Raw genomic sequence first — 19360 nt, 5'->3', positions numbered from 1 at the left:
TAAATATGGTGTATCTAGCTTTACATAAAGAAAATTAATGTATGTCAGAATGCTAATAACTACCCATTTCTGTTTTCTTACATACTATTAAAGTATTATATCTTTAATCAAAATGAATCAATGTAATTTTATTCTCCCTACAGGAAAATATTATATTCCTTAAGTTTTCAAATACATATCTTTACCATATTTTAATCACATTTTTGTTCTTCCAAGGATGAATATAACTATAGTAGGTTCTTCTGTTTATTGTTAGAAGTTATTTTAATGAAATAAATTATAAAAATAGCAATACTTGTAACATAAACAGATTCATCCATTTGGGGTCTCATCTTTTAATGTTAACTTCTCTTATGTCTGATAATGTAAAGATTAGTTTTGTATTCATTTTGTTGCTATTTTTAATCCCGACTATCCTATTTTGAACTTTTATTTATTTTTTAAAAGGTTTTATTTTTAAATACTCTCTGCACCCAAATGTGTGGCTCAGACTCTCGACCCCAAGATCCAGAGTTGCACACTCCACCAAAAGAGACAACCAGGAGCTCCACAGTTTTGTTTTTTTAAATATAAACCTAAACAAACCAAACACCCCAAACTTAAGCATCTGATCCTGTGTATTAACACTCTCAATTGTTCTTTTCTTTTCCTTGAAAAACTGAGAGGTGCTTAATTCTTGGGAGAGTACTTATAGTTCCATATGCTTCTATTTGCAATATTTAAGGGGGAAAAAAAGTTAAGTTAATCCTCTGGGGAATCTCTAGATTAAAATATCAGAAAAGTAACTCAATCAGATACTGAGGCTGAGGGTGTGAGGGAGAGTCTCTTTCAGGATGAGATTGTATCACCGTTTCATCTTTCAAAGAGGTTTAAGCCATACCTGTCATCTGCTTTTGTATTGAATGACTATAAGCTGGAGAGTCAGTAATAAGAACAAACTGATATCCATTTGTCTTGGAACAGGAGCATATTCGTAGCTATGTAGACAAATTGACAACTAAGTGCTTTTGCTGATACATTTTAAAGGATTTTTGAACAATTAGTTTGCCTAATACCTGTTATAGGAGGTTCTTAACTTCTTTATGACTGTGTAATTTCATATGCCATCTGCTTAATGTATGTGCTAATTAATATTAACAGAATTCTAGAGTCACTGATTTTGAGTATTTGTAAATACACATATACCCATATTCAGAGAAATATGTATATGTGTGTTCTATTTATAAAATATAAATGTATTCATCAATTTGTTTTTTAGTGTAGTTTATATATATACACACACATGTTTTATTTATGAGATGTGATAAATGTATTCACTGATTTCTGTTTCTTTTTTATAGAGTCATTTGCCCTGGCTGCATAGTTCCCACCCAGGATTAGAAAAAATCAGTGCTATAGTATGGGAAGGCAATGACTGTAAGAAAGCAGACATGTCTGTGCTTGAAATCAGTGGAATGATAATGAACAGAGTGAGTTTTTAAATTTTATTCTTTTAGTTCAAGAATAAGACATTGGTTATTTATGTATTAAATAATTACTAGGATGTTATATTTACAACTTAACCTTATTTCTTCAACTTCAAGAAGTTATGTATATTTGGCACTGTGATTTAAATGGTGATTTCTCACCAATCCACTGTCATCTTTTAATGTTTTCATTCTTCTAACCAAGATTAGATGAAACAATGTAAAATTTCTTTATTTTATGTTACTCTTTCTTTTGTTTTTTATGGATCAGACTGAGGAGGCACTAGATACACAAGTGTTGCTGAAGGCTTATTTTTCTCCTGTATCATCCCTCCTGCTTCATTTATTTATTAGTACTCTCAAAATTCAAAGTAAAATATTTGTATGATACTTCCTTGCCCACTTAAATATATAGAAGTGATGCAGCTAGTGGTGTGAAAATCTTGAGCAGTGTGAGGAGGTGGAGTACAAATAGTAAGGGTTTTAATTTCAGTTCCTATTAAATTGTGTCTTTTATCAGATCATTACACTTTTTAAATTTTATCTGATTCTTCTGGACAGCTAGTCATAATTTAACTTCCCATTCTAAATTTCTTGTCTTTTGTTCATTGTGTTAGAACTATTGTGCATACTTCATGGAGGACAGAAATTAAAAGTAACCGTGCTAGAAATTGATCTCCTTCCTAATGCATATGCAGAAGGAGTCTCTGGAGATTTGGATATAGTTGGTGCTCCATTCCTTAACAGCTGTGAACTAGCAGGTCATTTACAGAATGGATAATATGATGATAAAAAATTAGCTGGTATTTAAGATCCCTCATACTCCTACCAGTCTTATTATTTTCCATTATTTAAATTTCCAATTTCCTTTTTTATAATTCCTTTTTCCCCTCTTTCTTACTTAATTTTTTTCCCTAACATACTCTCTCTTCTAAAATGGTTTGAGAGTTTAAGGAGATACCCATTTGTATTTTGAACTCTTTGAAGGAAAACACAAGTTGCAAGTTTGTCAAATAAAACTCTTGGTTTTTCTTTTTATGAACCAAGTTTAAGTGGAAATGAGATCTCATTCTTTTTAATACTGAAGTATTTTTGAATATTTCTAACTTTTGAAATAATGACATACATAGAATTTTTTTTTTCCAGATCTAGGTAAGACCAAGATGGTTCATTCTTTTGCATCTATTTAGTGAATTAAAAATCTGATAATGGGGATCCCTGGGTGGCGCAGCGGTTTGGCGCCTGCCTTTGGCCCAGGGCGCGATCCTGGAGACCCGGGGTCGAATCCCACGTCGGGCTCCCGGTGCATGGAGCCTGCTTCTCCCTCTGCCTGTGTCTCTGCCTCTCTCTCTCTCTCTGTGACTATCATAAGTAAATAAAAAAATAAAAAAATTTAAAAAAAAAATCTGATAATGAGGGATGCCTGGGTGGCTCAGCGCTTGAGCGTCTGCCTTTGACTCAGGTCATGATCCCAGAGTCTTGGGATCAAGTCCCACATTGAGCTCCCTGCAGGAAGAGGAAGCTTGCTTCTCCCTCTGCCTATGTCTCTGCCTCTCTCTCTGTGTGTCTCTCATGAATGAATAAATAAAATCTTTAAAAAAAAATCCAATAATCTATTTTTAAAAACTTGAAGACCTGGGGATTCCTGGGTGGCTCAGCAGTTTAGTGCCTGCCTTCGGCTCAGGGCGTGATCCTAGAGTCCTGGGATCAAGTCCCGCATTGAGCTCCCTGCATGGAGCCTGCTTCTCCCTCTGCCTGTGTCTCTGCCTCTCTCTCTCTGTGTCTTTCATGAATAAATAAATAAAATCTTAAAAAAAAAAAAGCTTGAAGACCTAATGACTTACAATTTGACTGTAATATACTTCAAACTTTGAATAAATTTATATTTCATAATTCACGTATTAAAACTGATTTTAACAAAATGATTTCATATTGCTATAAATGGGATAATGCTTAATAGAAATTCATTTTGCTGTAGATAAAATTTATGTACAATTTTTTTTTCTTTCTCTATAAAGGTGAACAACCATATACCAGGAATAGGATACCAGATTTTTGGAAATGCAATCTCTCTAATCCTGGGTTTAACTCCATTTGTTTTCCGACTCTCCCAAGCTACAGACTTGGAACAACTCACAGCACATTCTGCTTCAGAACTTTATGTGATTGCATTTGGTTCTAATGAAGATGTCATAGTTCTTTCTATGGTTATAATAAGTTTTGTGGTTCGTGTGTCTCTAGTGTGGATTTTCTTTTTTTTGCTCTGTGTAGCAGAAAGAACTTATAAACAGGTGGGTATAGTACAAAATTCAGAATAGAGAATACTTTTCATAATATTTAAAGAATTTCTGAAGTATTTTAGTATTTCATTAAATCATTTTGATCTGCTATTTTCCTGTTTTGTTTTTGTAGTACTTAACCAAAGAAAATCATAACGAGCCATATTTTGTCAATTTTTGTTTTTCTGTGGTAATCTACTTGAAAGTTAATCCTATCCTAATCTTTTTTAGCGATTACTTTTTGCAAAACTCTTTGGACATTTAACATCAGCAAGGAGAGCTCGAAAATCTGAAGTTCCTCATTTCCGTTTGAAGAAAGTACAGAATATAAAAATGTGGCTCTCTCTCCGGTCCTATCTTAAGGTAGAATGCTGGTGATAAAAATACTGTTAACATGCTAACTTCCTCTGAGAGTTTCAGTCTTTTTTTTTTTTTTTTTTGAGTTTCAGTCTTTTTATCAATATGTATGTATGTCTAAATGTATAGTTACCTGTGTACTAACATGGTACTATGTGGCCATACTTAGTATTCTTTTTAATCCATATGCAGAAATCCGAAATAAATGTTTAACTTGTTCTTTAGAGTAAAACACCAGAGGTCTGAACGGCTTAAATACATTTTAGGTAGATTTTTCCAAGATCAGATGGTTCTAAATGTATCTTTTTTTTAATTTTTTTTAACGGAAGCATAGTTGACATACAATATTACGTTAGTTTCAGGTGTACAACATAGTGATTCACTTTTTCTGTAGGTTATGCTGTTCTTACCACCAAGTATAGTAGCTACCACCTGTCACCGTACAGCATTAATACAGTTACCATAAACTATGTGCCCTAACCTGTGCCATTTATTCCTGGGACTTATTCTTTCTGTGACTGGAAGCCTGTACCTCCCACTACCCTTCACCCATTTTGACCATCCCTATCCCCCTTAGCTCTGGCAACCATCAGTCTGTTCTTTGTATTTATAGGTCTGATTCTGGTTGTTTGTTTATCTGTATGATTTGTTTTTTTAGGTTTGACATTTATCTTTTCTTCATAAATCTCACCACATTTACTCATTAGAAAGCTTAAAGATTTTATTTCTATCTAGAATGGTTATCAGAAACCAGCAGAGGGAGCCCACTGCTTAAAAAAGAATTAAAAAAACTAATCGGTGAGTTTAGCCTCACTGAAGTGGTCTATTACTATTCGCTTGCAATTCTAAGTCATTCTTTTCATGCTGTTCTTTTCCTTTAATCTTTTTAAATAACTTTCCTAATTATAGAAGTAAGATATAAAAACTTAGGAGGGAAATGGGAAACATCTGAATTAGGTTTAGGAAAGCACTTCTTTTGAGGATTATTTCTTTGCTGCATTAAGACACAGTGATTTTCATTATGCATGACGTAATCAGGTCTTAAATAAAGTTGACCCAAAGACCAGAAACCCTCTAATAAACCTAGATCTTTATTTTTTTTTTTTGAAGTAACAATGAAAGAAGTAAAAAAAAAAAAAAAAAAAAAAAAAAAAAAAAAAAAAAAAAAAAGGTTTGCACTGTCTACCCTTCTGTTTAAAAAATGCATTATTCTTTTCATTGATATAACTTGTAAGACTCCATTGGGAAATGCTAAAAATTGGCTTGGATTATTTTGCTCAGTGTGACTTTCCTGTCGTATGGAGGGATGGATATGATCTTTGTTATGTGGCTTAGTAAGAAGCCACCTGTAATTCCTCATTATCAACTCTAACTTGGTGTTACATTCTTTTGTACATTGTTCTATTTAATGTTAACCATGTAATATCCACTACTGATAACATGAAAGTCCTTACCTTTAGGAGCTTACATTTCAACAAGGGAAACATGTAGCCCTAGACCTAGGAATTATCTTTGATATTTACTTCCCTCTCTTGCATTTCCAATATCCAACTTATCACCATTTCCCACCCCTTCTACTTCCAAAATATATCTTGGGTCCATTTACTTTTCTTTGTTTCCATATCTGCCACCCTAATTAAAACCGTCAGTCATCTGCTTTTTATAGCTGTAGTTGCCTGTTACTGGCCTTTCTGCATTCAGCTTTCCTCCTTCCAATACATTCCTCAGTCTGCCACCAGTGATCTTTTCAAAATGTAGTTTCATCATATAATTCTTAAAACTTTTTGGAGGTTCTCCATTGCTCTTAAGCTAAAGAACAAAATCTGAACGAGGCCTGTAATTCCCTTCGTGACCTAGCTCTTGAGGAAAGCCTCTCTCTCTTGTTTCATTTTGAAGCACTTTCCTCTCTCCATTCTAGCCACACTAGACCGCTTCAGTTCTTTGAATGCGATAGTATTTTTCCTGTTTTGTGCTCTCACTTGCCCTTCCTTCTGCCAGGAATGCTGCCATGTGCCATCATACCCTGACATCTTATTTTGGCATGAATAACACTTTATTAGGGAGATCTTCCTAACTCGTAATTGAGACTTAGGAGTGCGGGCCTGGAAAGGTCTCCCTAAGGAAGTCATGTTTACAACAAATTCCCTACCAGTTTTCTCAAAGCATCCTTTACCTTTCCTTTAATAGCGCTCATTACAACCGATCACATATAGCTGTGGTTATAAGCTTGCTGTGTGGCTCCCTGCTAGCTCCTGTGAAGATAGGGCCATGTCTATTTCACTCTCTGCTCTATTTCCAGTACCTAACACAGCACCTCGTTCTGAACAGGTGCTCAAGAAACATTTGTTGAATAAATGATGACTGTTTGAAATTAAATGAAAAATGTGGAAGTTACGCCGTGAATTCTGTGCTATATATTCCTCATTACACTGTATTGCCAATCCTCAGGAAATAGTAACACTTTGTAATTAAATTCATCTGACAAATTAGGTATATTTTCAACATTGTAAGCTTTGATCAACCTGCAGGGATGGATCAACACTTTAATTGAAAGCATGGAATTAGCTGCTAATTAGTAAATATATTTAAAAATGTTTTCCCTTTTTTTTCCCCAGCGTCGAGGTCCTCAGCGATCAGTTGATGTAATAGTTTCATCTGCTTTCTTGTTGACTATATCAGTTGTGTTTATCTGTTGTGCCCAGGTGAGTTGACTTGTTCCAATGTGTAGAAATTAGATAATCGCATTTATAATTATTTAACTCCAGAAGGCTTTCTAATAAACAACCAAAGTACCTATACACCTAGTAATATAAGTTTTAAAATGGGCTTTTTTCCAGTTTTTTTTTCATAGAATAAATATATGTGTCTAATTCAAATCTATGTCATGAACAGTGGCTAGTGTTCTCAGATGTCTGTTGATTGACTGTATAGGAATTAGTTTTTATCTGCCATTCACTTGGTTATCTTTATTTCCCAAAACAAACATATGAGTGACTAGAATTATGGGATTGTTTCAGACCATTTTTCATGAATCTCTGATTTATTCACATTTAGCACTAATTCTTTCATTTTATATCTGAATCGTCACTGTGACTTAACTGCCTCAGGCTCTAAAAAGGAACTCATTGGCCAAGATTAGTCAAGAAGCACAAAATATCTCAGGATATTCTAGGTTATAAAATTAAACTTCCATTTTAATATGACATACTAGATTACCTGAAGATTCTTCTGCTTTAAAGCACTGTACAATGCTGGAGGGGAGGAGGGAGAAAAAAAAACCTCAGCTTTTTAATATACATATATAAGCTTTTTTATATACATATTATATACATATCTGAGTTTATAAGACAGTAAGGGGCCAAAACTAAGGATAAAATTTAAAAACAGAGCAATTAAGTGTATGTGTTAATGCTTGGGGCAGCCCTTGGATAAGATGAGGTTACATGGTCAATCTTAGTTTAGTATCCTAGAGACTTGAGATTCTGTGCCAAGAGGACAGAAAATGAGGCCTCAGTCTACATACCTCCTAATACATGCTGCCCCTTGAACAACTACAGTCCCGGTGAGAAGGTAAAGTAAGAAATACCGTCTGCTCACCGGCACAGAGGACAGTAAGAAAGCCCATCTGACTCTGCCTGGACTCGGACAAGAATAGGAGGGAGTAGGTCTCTCTTCTAAGAATATATAACTGTAGGTCTGCCTTTATTGTAGTTTCCGGGTTCAAAATGTACATTACAGATCTTGTTCTGTAACTTCTGTATCAAGAAGTTAATAAGAAAAGTGGTCCTAGGTTCCTGGATACCTGGGTATTTGGCAGAAGCAAAACCAAGATTGTTCTTGGGGGGATATGACCTCAACCTAGGCCTCCTAGGATTTCCACAGATGAAGCCCCTTCAGGTTTCAAAACACTGCGAAGAGACAGTCCACCATGAGTGAGTTAATCAACCAACAGCAGGATTAGATCTCCGGCTATGTCAGATAATAGACTGATCAGATAGGAACTATAAGATAAAGACATAGGTAACACTAGGAAAAAAGGACAGACAGATTTGAAAAAGAACTGGAGGGACTTCAGAGAAAAGAAAAATACAGTTATTAACATTTAAAACACACTAAACAATAAATAGATTGAAGACAGCTGAAAACCATGAATGAGAGATGGAAGAGGGGGCAGGCAGCCCCGGTGGCGCAGAGGTTTAGCGCCGCCTGCAGCCCGGGGTGGGATCCTGGAGACCTGGGATTGAGTCCCATGTCGGGCTCCCTGCATGGAGCCTGCTTCTCCCTCTGCCTGTGTCTCTGCGCCTCTCTCTCTCTCTGTGTCTCAATGAATGAATGAATGAATGAATGAATGAATGAATGAAATCTTTAAAAAGAAAGAGATGGAAGATCCATAATATAGAATGGAGATAAAGAGATGGAAATATGAAAAGGAGATTGAGACATATATACGGGAAATCTAACAAATACTCAGTAGGAGTTCCAGATGGGAAGGAGAAGGAGGGCAGTACTTGGAGAGATAGTGGCTAAGAGTTTTTCTGTATTGATGAAAAACATTAATTTCAGATTTAGAAAGCACAACAAGGAGGAGAAGAAGCAATAAAAGTAAATCCACACTTAGACATGATTTGGAGAAACTGCAGAACACCAAAAACAAAGAAAAATCATAAAAGCACCCAAGAGGAAAAGACTGATTTCTGTACTCAGAATTCCTTATTGCATCTCCGCCTTTTCTTTTGGGTATAATTTCCATGTTCCTGAAGTACATCCTGTAGTAGGTCTGACTCCTATGAATATAAAACCTTTCTATGCCTATCTACAAAAGCCACATAGAACATAATAACTCTGAAAGGTTTTGATTGTAGGATAGAAAAATACCTTAGGCAAATACTAGCCAAAAGGAAGCCAGTGAGTTCACATTAATATCAGATGAAATGGACGGTAGTCTAAGTACAATGGGGGGATAAAGGGAAGCTTGACAAAAAAGACGATATTCATCAGGAAGACCTAATAATTCCCTTGTAATATAACGTCAAATGTATGTATAGATAGCCAAAATCAATAGCACTAAGGTGAGAAATTGTAGGAAAAAACCTCATTGGGAGGTCTCAACACATTTTTTCAGAATATAATGAAGATATATATGTAAACAAGAATATTAAAATTTTGTTCTAGAATCCAAGAACACATTTTCTTTTGAGGCATAAGGACAGTTTATAAAACTTTCCCGTGTACTTGGACATAAAGTAATCCTCAGCTGAAACTATACAGACCCTTTGATCCAACTAATGCAGTTACAGTAGAAAACAGTGACAGCTACACAAAAACTCATGTGTTTAGAAATTTTAAAACATGCAAATAACAAAGATTTAAAAAGAAAAGGTGCATTAATAAGCTACTGGCACAGTTGAGAAGGTTTTTTTTTTTTTAAGATTTTACTTATTTATTCATGAGAGAGAGAGGCAGAGACACAGGCAGAGGGAAAAACAGGCTCCATGCAGGGAGCCTGATGTGGGACTCGATCCCGGGTCTCCACGATCACGCCCTGAGCCAAAGGCAGCTCTAAACCGCTGAGCCACCCACGCTGCCCAGTTGAGAAGTTTTTTAAAGAATGCTAACAATATATGTTACTTTATATCATTAAAGTTGAAACCATAGGTGTGAACAATTTTGTACAAGTGCATAATTTATTAAAACTGACTCAAAAAGTAATTGAAAACCTGAGGAGACCTGTAACTATAAAACGGTATTGATTCAATAGTTTAAAATTTGCCACTGGCAAAAATCCTGTAGACCCATATGGCTTTACAGTTGAATTTTGCCAATTATTCAAGTGAACAGCTAATTCTAATCCTACACGAAACATCTAGCGAATAGGGGGTAGAAAAAGGGAATATTCCTTATTTTAAGTGACTAACAGGATCTTGGTATCAATTGCCAGAGAGAGAGTGTGAGAATGGGAAATAGGAACTAATTTTTCTTGTTAACTTCAAAGTAGTAGCAAGATGAAACCAGCAACTTAGTAACAATAAATATGCCATAACCAATATAGTTTATCCCTGGACTGCAAAGATTTATAATTTAGAAATTCCCTGAATCTGGTTTGAGCTCTTTCAGGATCAACAGCTGCAGAAACCAAATTGGTGAATTTCAGTGGAGATTCCTAATTCTGAAAAGTACTGTTCCTAATCTGATAAAGTGTATATTTCAAAAATTAGAGCAAGCATTGTACATATGATATTTATTACCTTAGGGGTATTTAAATTAGTAATACGACAGCTACCCTCTCTACCACTCTAGTCACGGGTTTTGATTATATTATACATTTTATGTGTTTGAAATAGTCCCTATTAATAAATGTGGAGTGTTTTTAAAATGTGCTACTGCATTCATGATCAGTTTGTATGAAATAAAGTGTAACTTCCTTTTAAAAAGAAATTCCTTTAATCACATTGCTGCTTCCTCTTGCCTTTTTCATACACTCTTTAGTTGCTTCATGTTCATGAGATCTTCCTTGATTGCCACTACAATTGGGAACTAGTGATCTGGTGCATCTCGTTAACGCTTTTTCTGCTAAGATTTGTTACCCTTGGGTCAGAAACAAGTAAAAAGTATAGCAATACCTCAATATTACTTACTGAACAGGTGAGAATGCATGTTTATTCTGTTATAAATTGATGTCTTTAATCTACATATTAAACTAAAAATCTTTTCATTTACGTCAATTTTTTTAGGAACCTGTTATGTCTGCATTTTCTGTTACAAAGCAGGACTTGCAGATTGCAGTGTTCCTGCCTTGATGCAGGTTTCAAATCTAATCTGCTGTTTTTCTGTATCACTTTTATTTGACAAGAAGGAAGTACTGTTTCTAGAAATGATGAATTTTAAACCATTAGCAGGATACGTTTGCTTTGCAGTGTAGTAGGGCTGTATTTGAATAAGTATGAATTTTTATTCATTAGGAAGGTAGAGCATAATAATTTTGATGGTTAACTTTATTTTGTATGAATTTGTTTAGTGTTTTCCTTCCTTGTCATAGAAATTATTCAAAGAAACTTACAACCAGTGAAAACTTTTTGAGTAACACAGAAGCTCAATTAAAGGGAAGAAGGAGAGTGGCAAACAAACCAATTGATTTACCTTAGATCTTACTTTAGATTGCTTTGACTCTGGGATGAAAGTGTTTCACCTATTAAGTAATGACATCAGTTTGCCTTTCTTTTGCCAGCTTTTGTTAATATTTAAAAAGTTTAAATAAGTTCTTGTTTTATTATAAAATAACATGTTTATTGTAGGAAATTTGTACTATGCAGTAAGTATGAAAGAGAATATTAATGTCATTTGTAATCTCAGTAACCAAAGAACCACCATTAATATTTCAGTTCCTTTTAAAAATGAGTATTTATTGTAATTTTAAGTATTTTTAACTATTCATTCCTTTTTTTTATAAAAAGATAAACCTCTACTTGAAAATGGAGAAGAAACCTAACAAAAAAGAGGAACTGACACTAGTGAATAATGTCTTAAAGCTGGCTACTAAACTGCTAAAGGTAAAAATAAAATTGAAAATGGATATAGCTAGCGTAGGATATTCTATTCTGACATTATATCGGAGTCTTTTGTTTGCAGCTCCAACCTTGTGTTTGGTTTTTATGATTTATCCAGATTGTTTCCAAATTACATTTGAACACACTTATGCTGTGTACATTTTACTTTTACTGTAAAACTAACCAAAGTAATCAAATCATTTCATTTTAAAATTTTAATAACTTCTGAACATTTAAGACTTTAATAATGTTTAAAGTATTGTTAAAGGTTGGCATCTTTGGAAATTTTGTCTCCTAGAATTTAAAATAGACTTCAAAAAGGGGGATTTGATGTTAATTTGGAAATTTTCTCATTTTGTATTTCTCAGAGCAGTCTTCTGCTTGGGCTGAGTCAGCTTAAAAAGTAGTAATACATAATAATTATAATACTTATAATAAATATATATCACCAGTAAACATTTAAATTTTCAGATCACTTTTGTAACAATCAAAAAATATAATTTCAAAATATTTGATTTCATAACTCCTTGATAAATTTGATAAAATTTGATAAATAATAAATTTGATAAATAATAACTCCTTGATAAATTTGATAAAATATTTTAATACTACTTTGCAGTGTGTATAATACTTTCCTAAAAGGGAAATATCTTTTAAAATCTCAATTTCTTTACCAAATTGAATGTAATTCTTAGAGTTGTTCATAAGTGTTCATAAGTGTTCAGAAAATTGTACAAGATTAGTTGTGTCCTAACATTACAATTATGTCTTCAGTCAGTTAAAAAGTCTTAATTGGGTATACTGCCTCACAGTATACCTTAGGCATTGACAAGGTTCTGAAGAGGTGGGTGGGCTTTCTAGTGCATAGTGTGCAGTGTCTTCAGAGTGTAAGCACTGTGCTAGACAGGATGAGACTTAGGAACAGCTTCAGTCCCAGAGTAGAGAGAAATAGGAGATAACTAAAATACAAAGCACAACAATGTGATCCTTTTTGATCATACACAGTTGTATAGTCTCTACTCAGAATCCTGGGACTTAATATAGATTGTTTGCTGTCTCTCACTCTTCACAGCCCAGAAATTCTGAGGTCTATTGATTCATCCTCTCAAATAGCTTCTAGTACATCCCTGCTTCCCTGTCAGTACTGCCCTAAGTCTGACCCTCATTGTCTCTCACTTGAGCTTCAATCCTTTGAACCCTCAGTGCCTTCCTGCTTCTAGTCTCACAGCTCTCCAGCCTGTCTTCCACATTGCTTCCACTTTGTGTGATCCTTCTCATCTGCACATTTGATACACTTCTCCCCGAATTAAATTCCATTGGTGCCAGTTTATCAGTACGATCTGCATAAAGAATGACCCTTACCTAAGTAGCAGGTTTTAGAAATTTTTGAAGGACTTCTTTCCTTGCACTTGGGCTCTAAAATGTTGAGCAACCTGTAGCAATTCAGAGGTGCCGTGTTCTCATGTGTCTAACGGAGTATCTGTTATCTCCTCCTACTAAGTTTTAGGGGCACCTTTCTCTAGGGCCCATACCTTTCATATATACCTCTTCTATGGGAGGCTCATAGTTGAATTATTTATTTGCGTGTCTATTAGACTGTAGGGGTCCTTCAGCACAGGGACTGAATCCTAATTTTCCAGAGCCTAATACAGGGCTTGCCATATAACTTTAAATCTGAGAATCAGTAAATCACAGAATATTAAATCTTTGAATCAATCAATTTGTAATATTTGAGAAGTAATTATCTCAAAGTTTTATGTATGTTTTAATAATTAAATGCAGAAAATTTCTCTAATTTTTTCCAAAAAGATACTGTTCTCTTACATTTTCTGTTCTTATACTAAAAAATGTTTTCAAACTTCTCGGTAGCTACTAGACCAATACTTTACTAGTGATTCATTTAAGACAGAAATTGGAGTTAAAATTTTAGGTTATAGAGTTCTTTTAGTGCAAATCACTTCTGAAAAAAAAAAAAAAGAAAACCTAAAAATATATTCACTTCTTACAAGTTTAATCAAGTTTATCCTTTCTAAAAATATCCATAATCTGTAACCGTTCTTTTGAAAGTGTTTTTGAAAATTCTTATTGTATGTTGCCCTGAATTAGTTTAACTGATAATCCTTAATGAACTTCTGGGCTCATGATTTTTTTTTTCTTCTGCTAGGAATTGGACAGTCCCTTTAGATTATATGGGCTTACAATGAATCCACTGCTTTATAACATCACCCAGGTTGTCATCCTGTCAGCTGTTTCAGGTGTTATCAGTGACTTGCTTGGATTTAATTTAAAGGTAAGAGCTTCCAGGTATTTTTTATTTCTTAGTGCCCTGTTACATTTTGTGACATTTATTTTACCTTATCGGTCTTGTGAGATCTCATATGCACAGTGATGAAGTCATTTTGATAATATTGTACTTGAAGAATTCTTGGTTTACAGTGCTGATGGAACTCCTAATTTAGAAGAGTATTCATATAAAATAGGACTCTTTTATAGAATAATTAAAGGTATTTATTTTTACTCAGATAATCTGAATCTAATTGAGGTGATACAAAAGAAAAAAAGAGTCCTATTTCTTTTTTTAACCAAAAGTTATGTCATTTACTAGATAGCAATGCATACATCTTCCAACATATGCACAGCTCTTGGTGAATAAAGTATAGACTCTTCATATTAAACAAGTGTGTGTGTGTGTGTGTGTGTGTGTGTGTGTGTGTGTGTGTACTGCTACTTCTCAGTAAAAGAAAGCAGGGGAAATCTGATTCTCACTTTTTTAATTTCAAGGTGAATTCTTCTTGAAGAAAAAAGGATAAAAGAGTTTAAAATAATAGAACTATACTTGTTTATGAACGAAATTTAAATAAAAGCATTATGGGATGTAATTTAATAAGTCGCAGTATTAAAACTGACTCTAATGGTTACTCCTTCTGTTTTCTTTTCATTAGCTGTGGAAGATTAAATCATGACAATTCAGAGAAAAGATGTAGCCTCTTTTCCAGAATAAGAGTACCAACTAAGCTGCCTGAAAGCAGTCACTGACTCTTTGCTTCAGGAGTCTCAGCTGGGAAATTGAAGTGTTTACATCACACTGTCTTGTGCAATTCTTATATTTATTTTACTTGTTCACTGTTTTTTACATTTATTTTAGTCTTTCTTTATATTTTATTTTTAGCATCGATGTACTTTAGTTGTTGCAAGGGTGATAAAACTGATATCCAGATACTTGAGATCCTGGTAATTGTTCATAAATAATTGACAAAATAACAAATTATGAGAATAGAAGCCATTGCTAAGCACTGTTTCTCCATCAATGCCGTGAACTTGCCTTACTTGAGGAAAACTTCTTTGACTTTGGAATATTGCATTGGACTCTGCTAAACACAGAAAGTATCTTCTTTGGTAAATCAAGATCCAGTCAGGGTTTCTCTTGAATTATTTTGGAGCAGTGCCAGGATCTACACTGATTAAGCTGCAGTTACACACCCTTCAGTATTAATATATATGGTATTACATAACAGGTCAACAAGTGCTCTTTGATGATAAAACTCTTAATAGAGCAATAATTGTAAATGGTTACCATACTGTAAGATATTTTGATAAAAATTAACTAGTAATAATTGTATTTATTTGAAACACTGGGCTGTTTGCACAGCTCCAACTGTGCATGCTCAAAATGTGCACTTTTTAAAATTGTTACTTTTAATGCGTATCTTTATATGGGATATGTTATAGTGTACTAGGGCATGATATGGTATCCTTTTGAGTGAGGTATACACTCATCTCACAAGTGAAGTGCCTATTGATATTACTAAAGTACGTTATGTTTACTCAAGTAAAATAATTTTTCCCCATGGTACACTATAGTGTATACACACTCAAATGAACAACTTAAGAATAAGGTTAAGAACCAATAAAATATTCCTCTGATGGCTAGTTATAAAACTATATCCAGATTTTCAGAAAAGAGCTTCAGTAAATTCTATCCTCTAAACTTAACCTGGTGCACCCCCCTTTACCCTCAATTTCATAAGGGCTATTTTAGATGCTTTTAACCTGGAAAGTTACCTACTCCCCCATGCTACACACACACACACACACACACACACACACACACACACACAATTTGCCAAGTGTCCAAATGAGAACTTATCATGTTGGCATGTTAGGTAGGTAGGGCGAATATGATGATATCTTACATTGGGCCTTGATTTTAAGTTGTTATATTTGTACAATCAAGAATATATTAGGAATTACATGAAACATGAAATGTTTTTGCAATTTTTTTTAAACTGGGTATCTAGTTTCTAAAACAAAGAATTTATTTGAAACAGTATAGAATTTTCTTGGTGCAAGGTGTATCATGTTGAATATCCTCACGTTTTCTACCATGTTCTAGGGAATTTAATTGTAAATGATTTATTTGATTGGTGCAGTTTTAATCCCCAAGTCATAATCTTAAAATCAGGAATGTGTAGAGAATAGAGCCATGTCATAATATCACTTTGCTCTTACCATTCCTTTTGATCAGCCTCAATTCAGCCTCATTGTTTGGTATATTTTCTTTATGTAGAAAACAACAAAAGCAACTTGTTTTATTTGCCTATGTTCTCATATGTTTAATAATGACCAAAGTGCATTCTGAGGTTTTTCAAGGAATGTATTACTGGAGCTTTAAGAACATACTTATTTTCTCATGTGAAAAATTAGGCTTTGTTTGATATGTTTCTTCTTCCTCTATTGTCTAATGTTGAGGTTGTTTTTAGGAATTATATTTTATAAACTTTTTCAGATAAGGTACATACCTATACAGAACTTAACATTTTGCACAGAATATATCAAATATATTTTGAGAAAAAAAAGTACAGCATGAGTTCTGTTAGGAATAAAAGATAAAACTATTGTATCTCACACAAAAAGAAACTTATTTCAGAATGGAAATATTTTTGAGAAAGGTAGTTGAGTATACTGATTTAGGAAAATGCTTGTTTTGGATTGAAGTTCATTTTAACTTAGAGTTGGGAGTTGATTTGTTAAGTACAGTATACCTCTCAACAACCTATAAATAATATGAATTATGTCACTGATATGGGCAGCAGTAGAATACCAAAAGGAAAAAGTTGTCATTTTAAGCAATTTCATAACATTAATGGAAATGTTTTCAAAGCAGAAAAATTGACATTTGCTGCCTTTAAGAATACCATGAATGTAAGAAATTGAAAGAAATTGTAACATATCACATAATATAGAAAAGGCAGTTCAAAGATAGAATTGTGGCAGATGTTGTGTGTTAACTGTTGTTTCTTTGCCACATGTGTTGTATTTGAAAGTTTGAACAGCAAGTTTAAAATAAAATATTCTATGCTGACAGTGTTAAACTGGAGGTGTTTTCTGTTTGTTTGGTTTTTGTTTTGTTTTCATTTTCAATCCATATACATTTCTATGATAATTTTTTATTTACTATAGCATGAACTTTAGTTATAACTCCTAGATTTGGGGGGAATAGAAATAAGTATTTTTAAACTCCTTGATATTTAAGATTTGTTGTGATTCTTAACAAGAAAGAATAATAATACATGTGCTGGTCTTTCATCACCAAAATGCTATAATATCATATTTTTCTTTGCTTGTTTATATTTAAATAGAGAAAATTGGCTGTGGCCTGGGATATTAAAACTCATTGTCAGAAGGATAGTGATATGTTTAATCAAACAATTTTGCCACATGAGTTGAGCATGAGAGATCATAGGCCAAAAATAAAATGGGTAAACATTCTAATATTTCTATTTCCTAATTGGTACAGGTGTTCATAGGACTTTAATACATCAGAGACTATTAATTCAAATGCACTTTCAAGCTTACCTTAAGCTTAGAATTGGCTCTTTTAATGAATCTCCTTTCAGACTGCAAAATAGAGCATATGACTGGCACACCCTTGAATTGCTACATCACTTAGAACACTAACATTCTCAACTTTTTTTTCTGCCAAGCTTATATGAAGGATATCACAAATGCTTATCAATAGTACTGGCTCCCCACAGAGCTTACCTCCTGGGGATGAAACTACGGATCTAGGAGGCAGTATATTCTTTTTTTTTTTTTTTAAAGATTTTTATTTATACATGAGAGAAAGAGAGAGAGGCAGAGACATAGGCAAAGAGAGAAGTAGGCTCCCTACAAGGAGCCTGATGTGGGATTCAATCCTGGATACCAGGATCATCCCCTGAGCTGGAGGCAGACACTTATCCACTGAGCCACTTGTATCCCTGTATATTTTCAAATAGGTATTCCTCAATATGGAAAATTTGTCCCACTGGTCAGTCCTCACCACCTTGAGAATTACTACTTTAAGATAAGAAATGTTATAGAATGTAAATTCTCTGAGATTTTAACTGTATTCCCCCCCCCCTTTTTTTTTTAAGATTTTATTCATTCATGATAGAGAGAGAGGCAGAGACACAGGCAAAGGGAGAAGCAAGCTCCATGCCGGGAGCCCGATGTGAGACTCAATCCCAGGTCTCCAGGATCGCACCCTGGACCAAAGGCAGGCACCAAACCGCTGAGGCATCCAGGGATGCCCAGTATTCCTAGCACATAAAACAGTGCCTGAAAAAAAAAAAAAAAAACAGTGCCTGATACATAGAAAACTATTGAATGAATGAATGAATGAATGAATGAATGAACGAACGAATGAATGACTTGAGTCACATGGAACCTTCGATGCCACCTAGTCCAAAGTTATTATTTTACCAGATAAAAAAATGAGACCACAAAAGAAGTTAAGTTTGCCCAAGGTTGCCCTAGTTAGTTAATGATAGAACCCAAACTCTCTTCTATTCTCTTTGAAAGTATATTCTGTAGGGACAGGAAGATGGTGGATTAGGAGGACCCTAGGTTCACCTCATGCCATGAATACAACTAGATAACTATCAAATCATCCTAAATACCTCAGAAATTGACCTGAAGACTGGCAGAACAAACTCCACAACTATAAGTAGAGAAGAGGCCACATCAAAGAAGGTAGGAGGTGTGGAGACATGGTTTAGGGGAGAAACGGATCCTGGCTGCTGTGGAGAGGAGGTAACTGTGGTTGTACAGAGGGGAGAGAGAGAGGAACTCACAGGGGAACACACAAAAAATGTTTCTCCATAGCCACTGGTTTGGGAAGTGAGAGGGGCTGAATTTTGTGAGTTCTTGCAATCAGTGGGGTTTAAAGCCTAGAGTTTTAAAGGTCAGCAGGCTTGGCTGGAATAGATTCTGGAGAGTACGTCCTGGAGAGAAGGCAGACAACCTGGGGGGCATACAGTGTGGGAACAAGTGATCTGAAGAGCACCTGGAGCACTCGGTCAAGAGACTATTTGCTCTTCTCAGAGCATATCCCAGAGTGGCAGTGTTCATGGAGACACCTCTCTGGGGACAAATGAGCTGGCTGGTGCCATTTCCTCTCCCTCCCCTGCCCCTCAGCATAAACATAGAGCTACCTGTGGGAGGCCAGTAAATTTCTTGTGCTAAGCCCCATTCCCCTGCACTCTGGTGGAACTGCAGTCACGCTTACCTCAGCCCCAGCACAATGGGCCCCTCCCTAGAAGACTAGTAAAACTCCTGCCCACACTACCTCTCCCAACCAGTGAGTTCTGCAGGGCCTCATTTCTGGTGGAGGTGATGACAGGTCTCATTTCACAAGCCGACCAGAACAGATGTAGTTAAAATTCACCACATT

At 34.8% G+C, this 19360-nt stretch overlaps 1 protein-coding gene across 3 annotated transcripts in view; it reads left to right on the top strand.

Annotated features, from left to right (window-relative positions):
* PHTF2 (putative homeodomain transcription factor 2) overlaps positions 1–17018 on the top strand; it is a 108822-nt gene extending 91804 nt beyond the window's left edge. For all 3 annotated transcript variants that reach the window (XM_077863889.1, XM_077863890.1, XM_077863891.1), the window contains 8 exons: positions 1341–1469; positions 3485–3757; positions 3977–4108; positions 6718–6804; positions 10589–10744; positions 11554–11649; positions 13811–13936; positions 14589–17018. In XM_077863889.1, coding sequence (XP_077720015.1) covers positions 1341–1469; positions 3485–3757; positions 3977–4108; positions 6718–6804; positions 10589–10744; positions 11554–11649; positions 13811–13936; positions 14589–14609 — 1020 coding nt within the window. In that variant the 3' untranslated portion in view covers positions 14610–17018. The remainder of the gene's footprint in view (positions 1–1340; positions 1470–3484; positions 3758–3976; positions 4109–6717; positions 6805–10588; positions 10745–11553; positions 11650–13810; positions 13937–14588) is intronic.
* The last annotated feature ends 2342 nt before the right edge of the window (positions 17019–19360 follow it).

The sequence above is a fragment of the Canis aureus genome, chromosome 21 (assembly GCF_053574225.1).
Source record: "Canis aureus isolate CA01 chromosome 21, VMU_Caureus_v.1.0, whole genome shotgun sequence".
In the NCBI taxonomy this organism is placed as follows: domain Eukaryota; kingdom Metazoa; phylum Chordata; class Mammalia; order Carnivora; family Canidae; genus Canis; species Canis aureus.
Note: the sequence above shows the minus strand (reverse complement) of the source record. Positions and strands in the feature narration are given on the sequence as shown.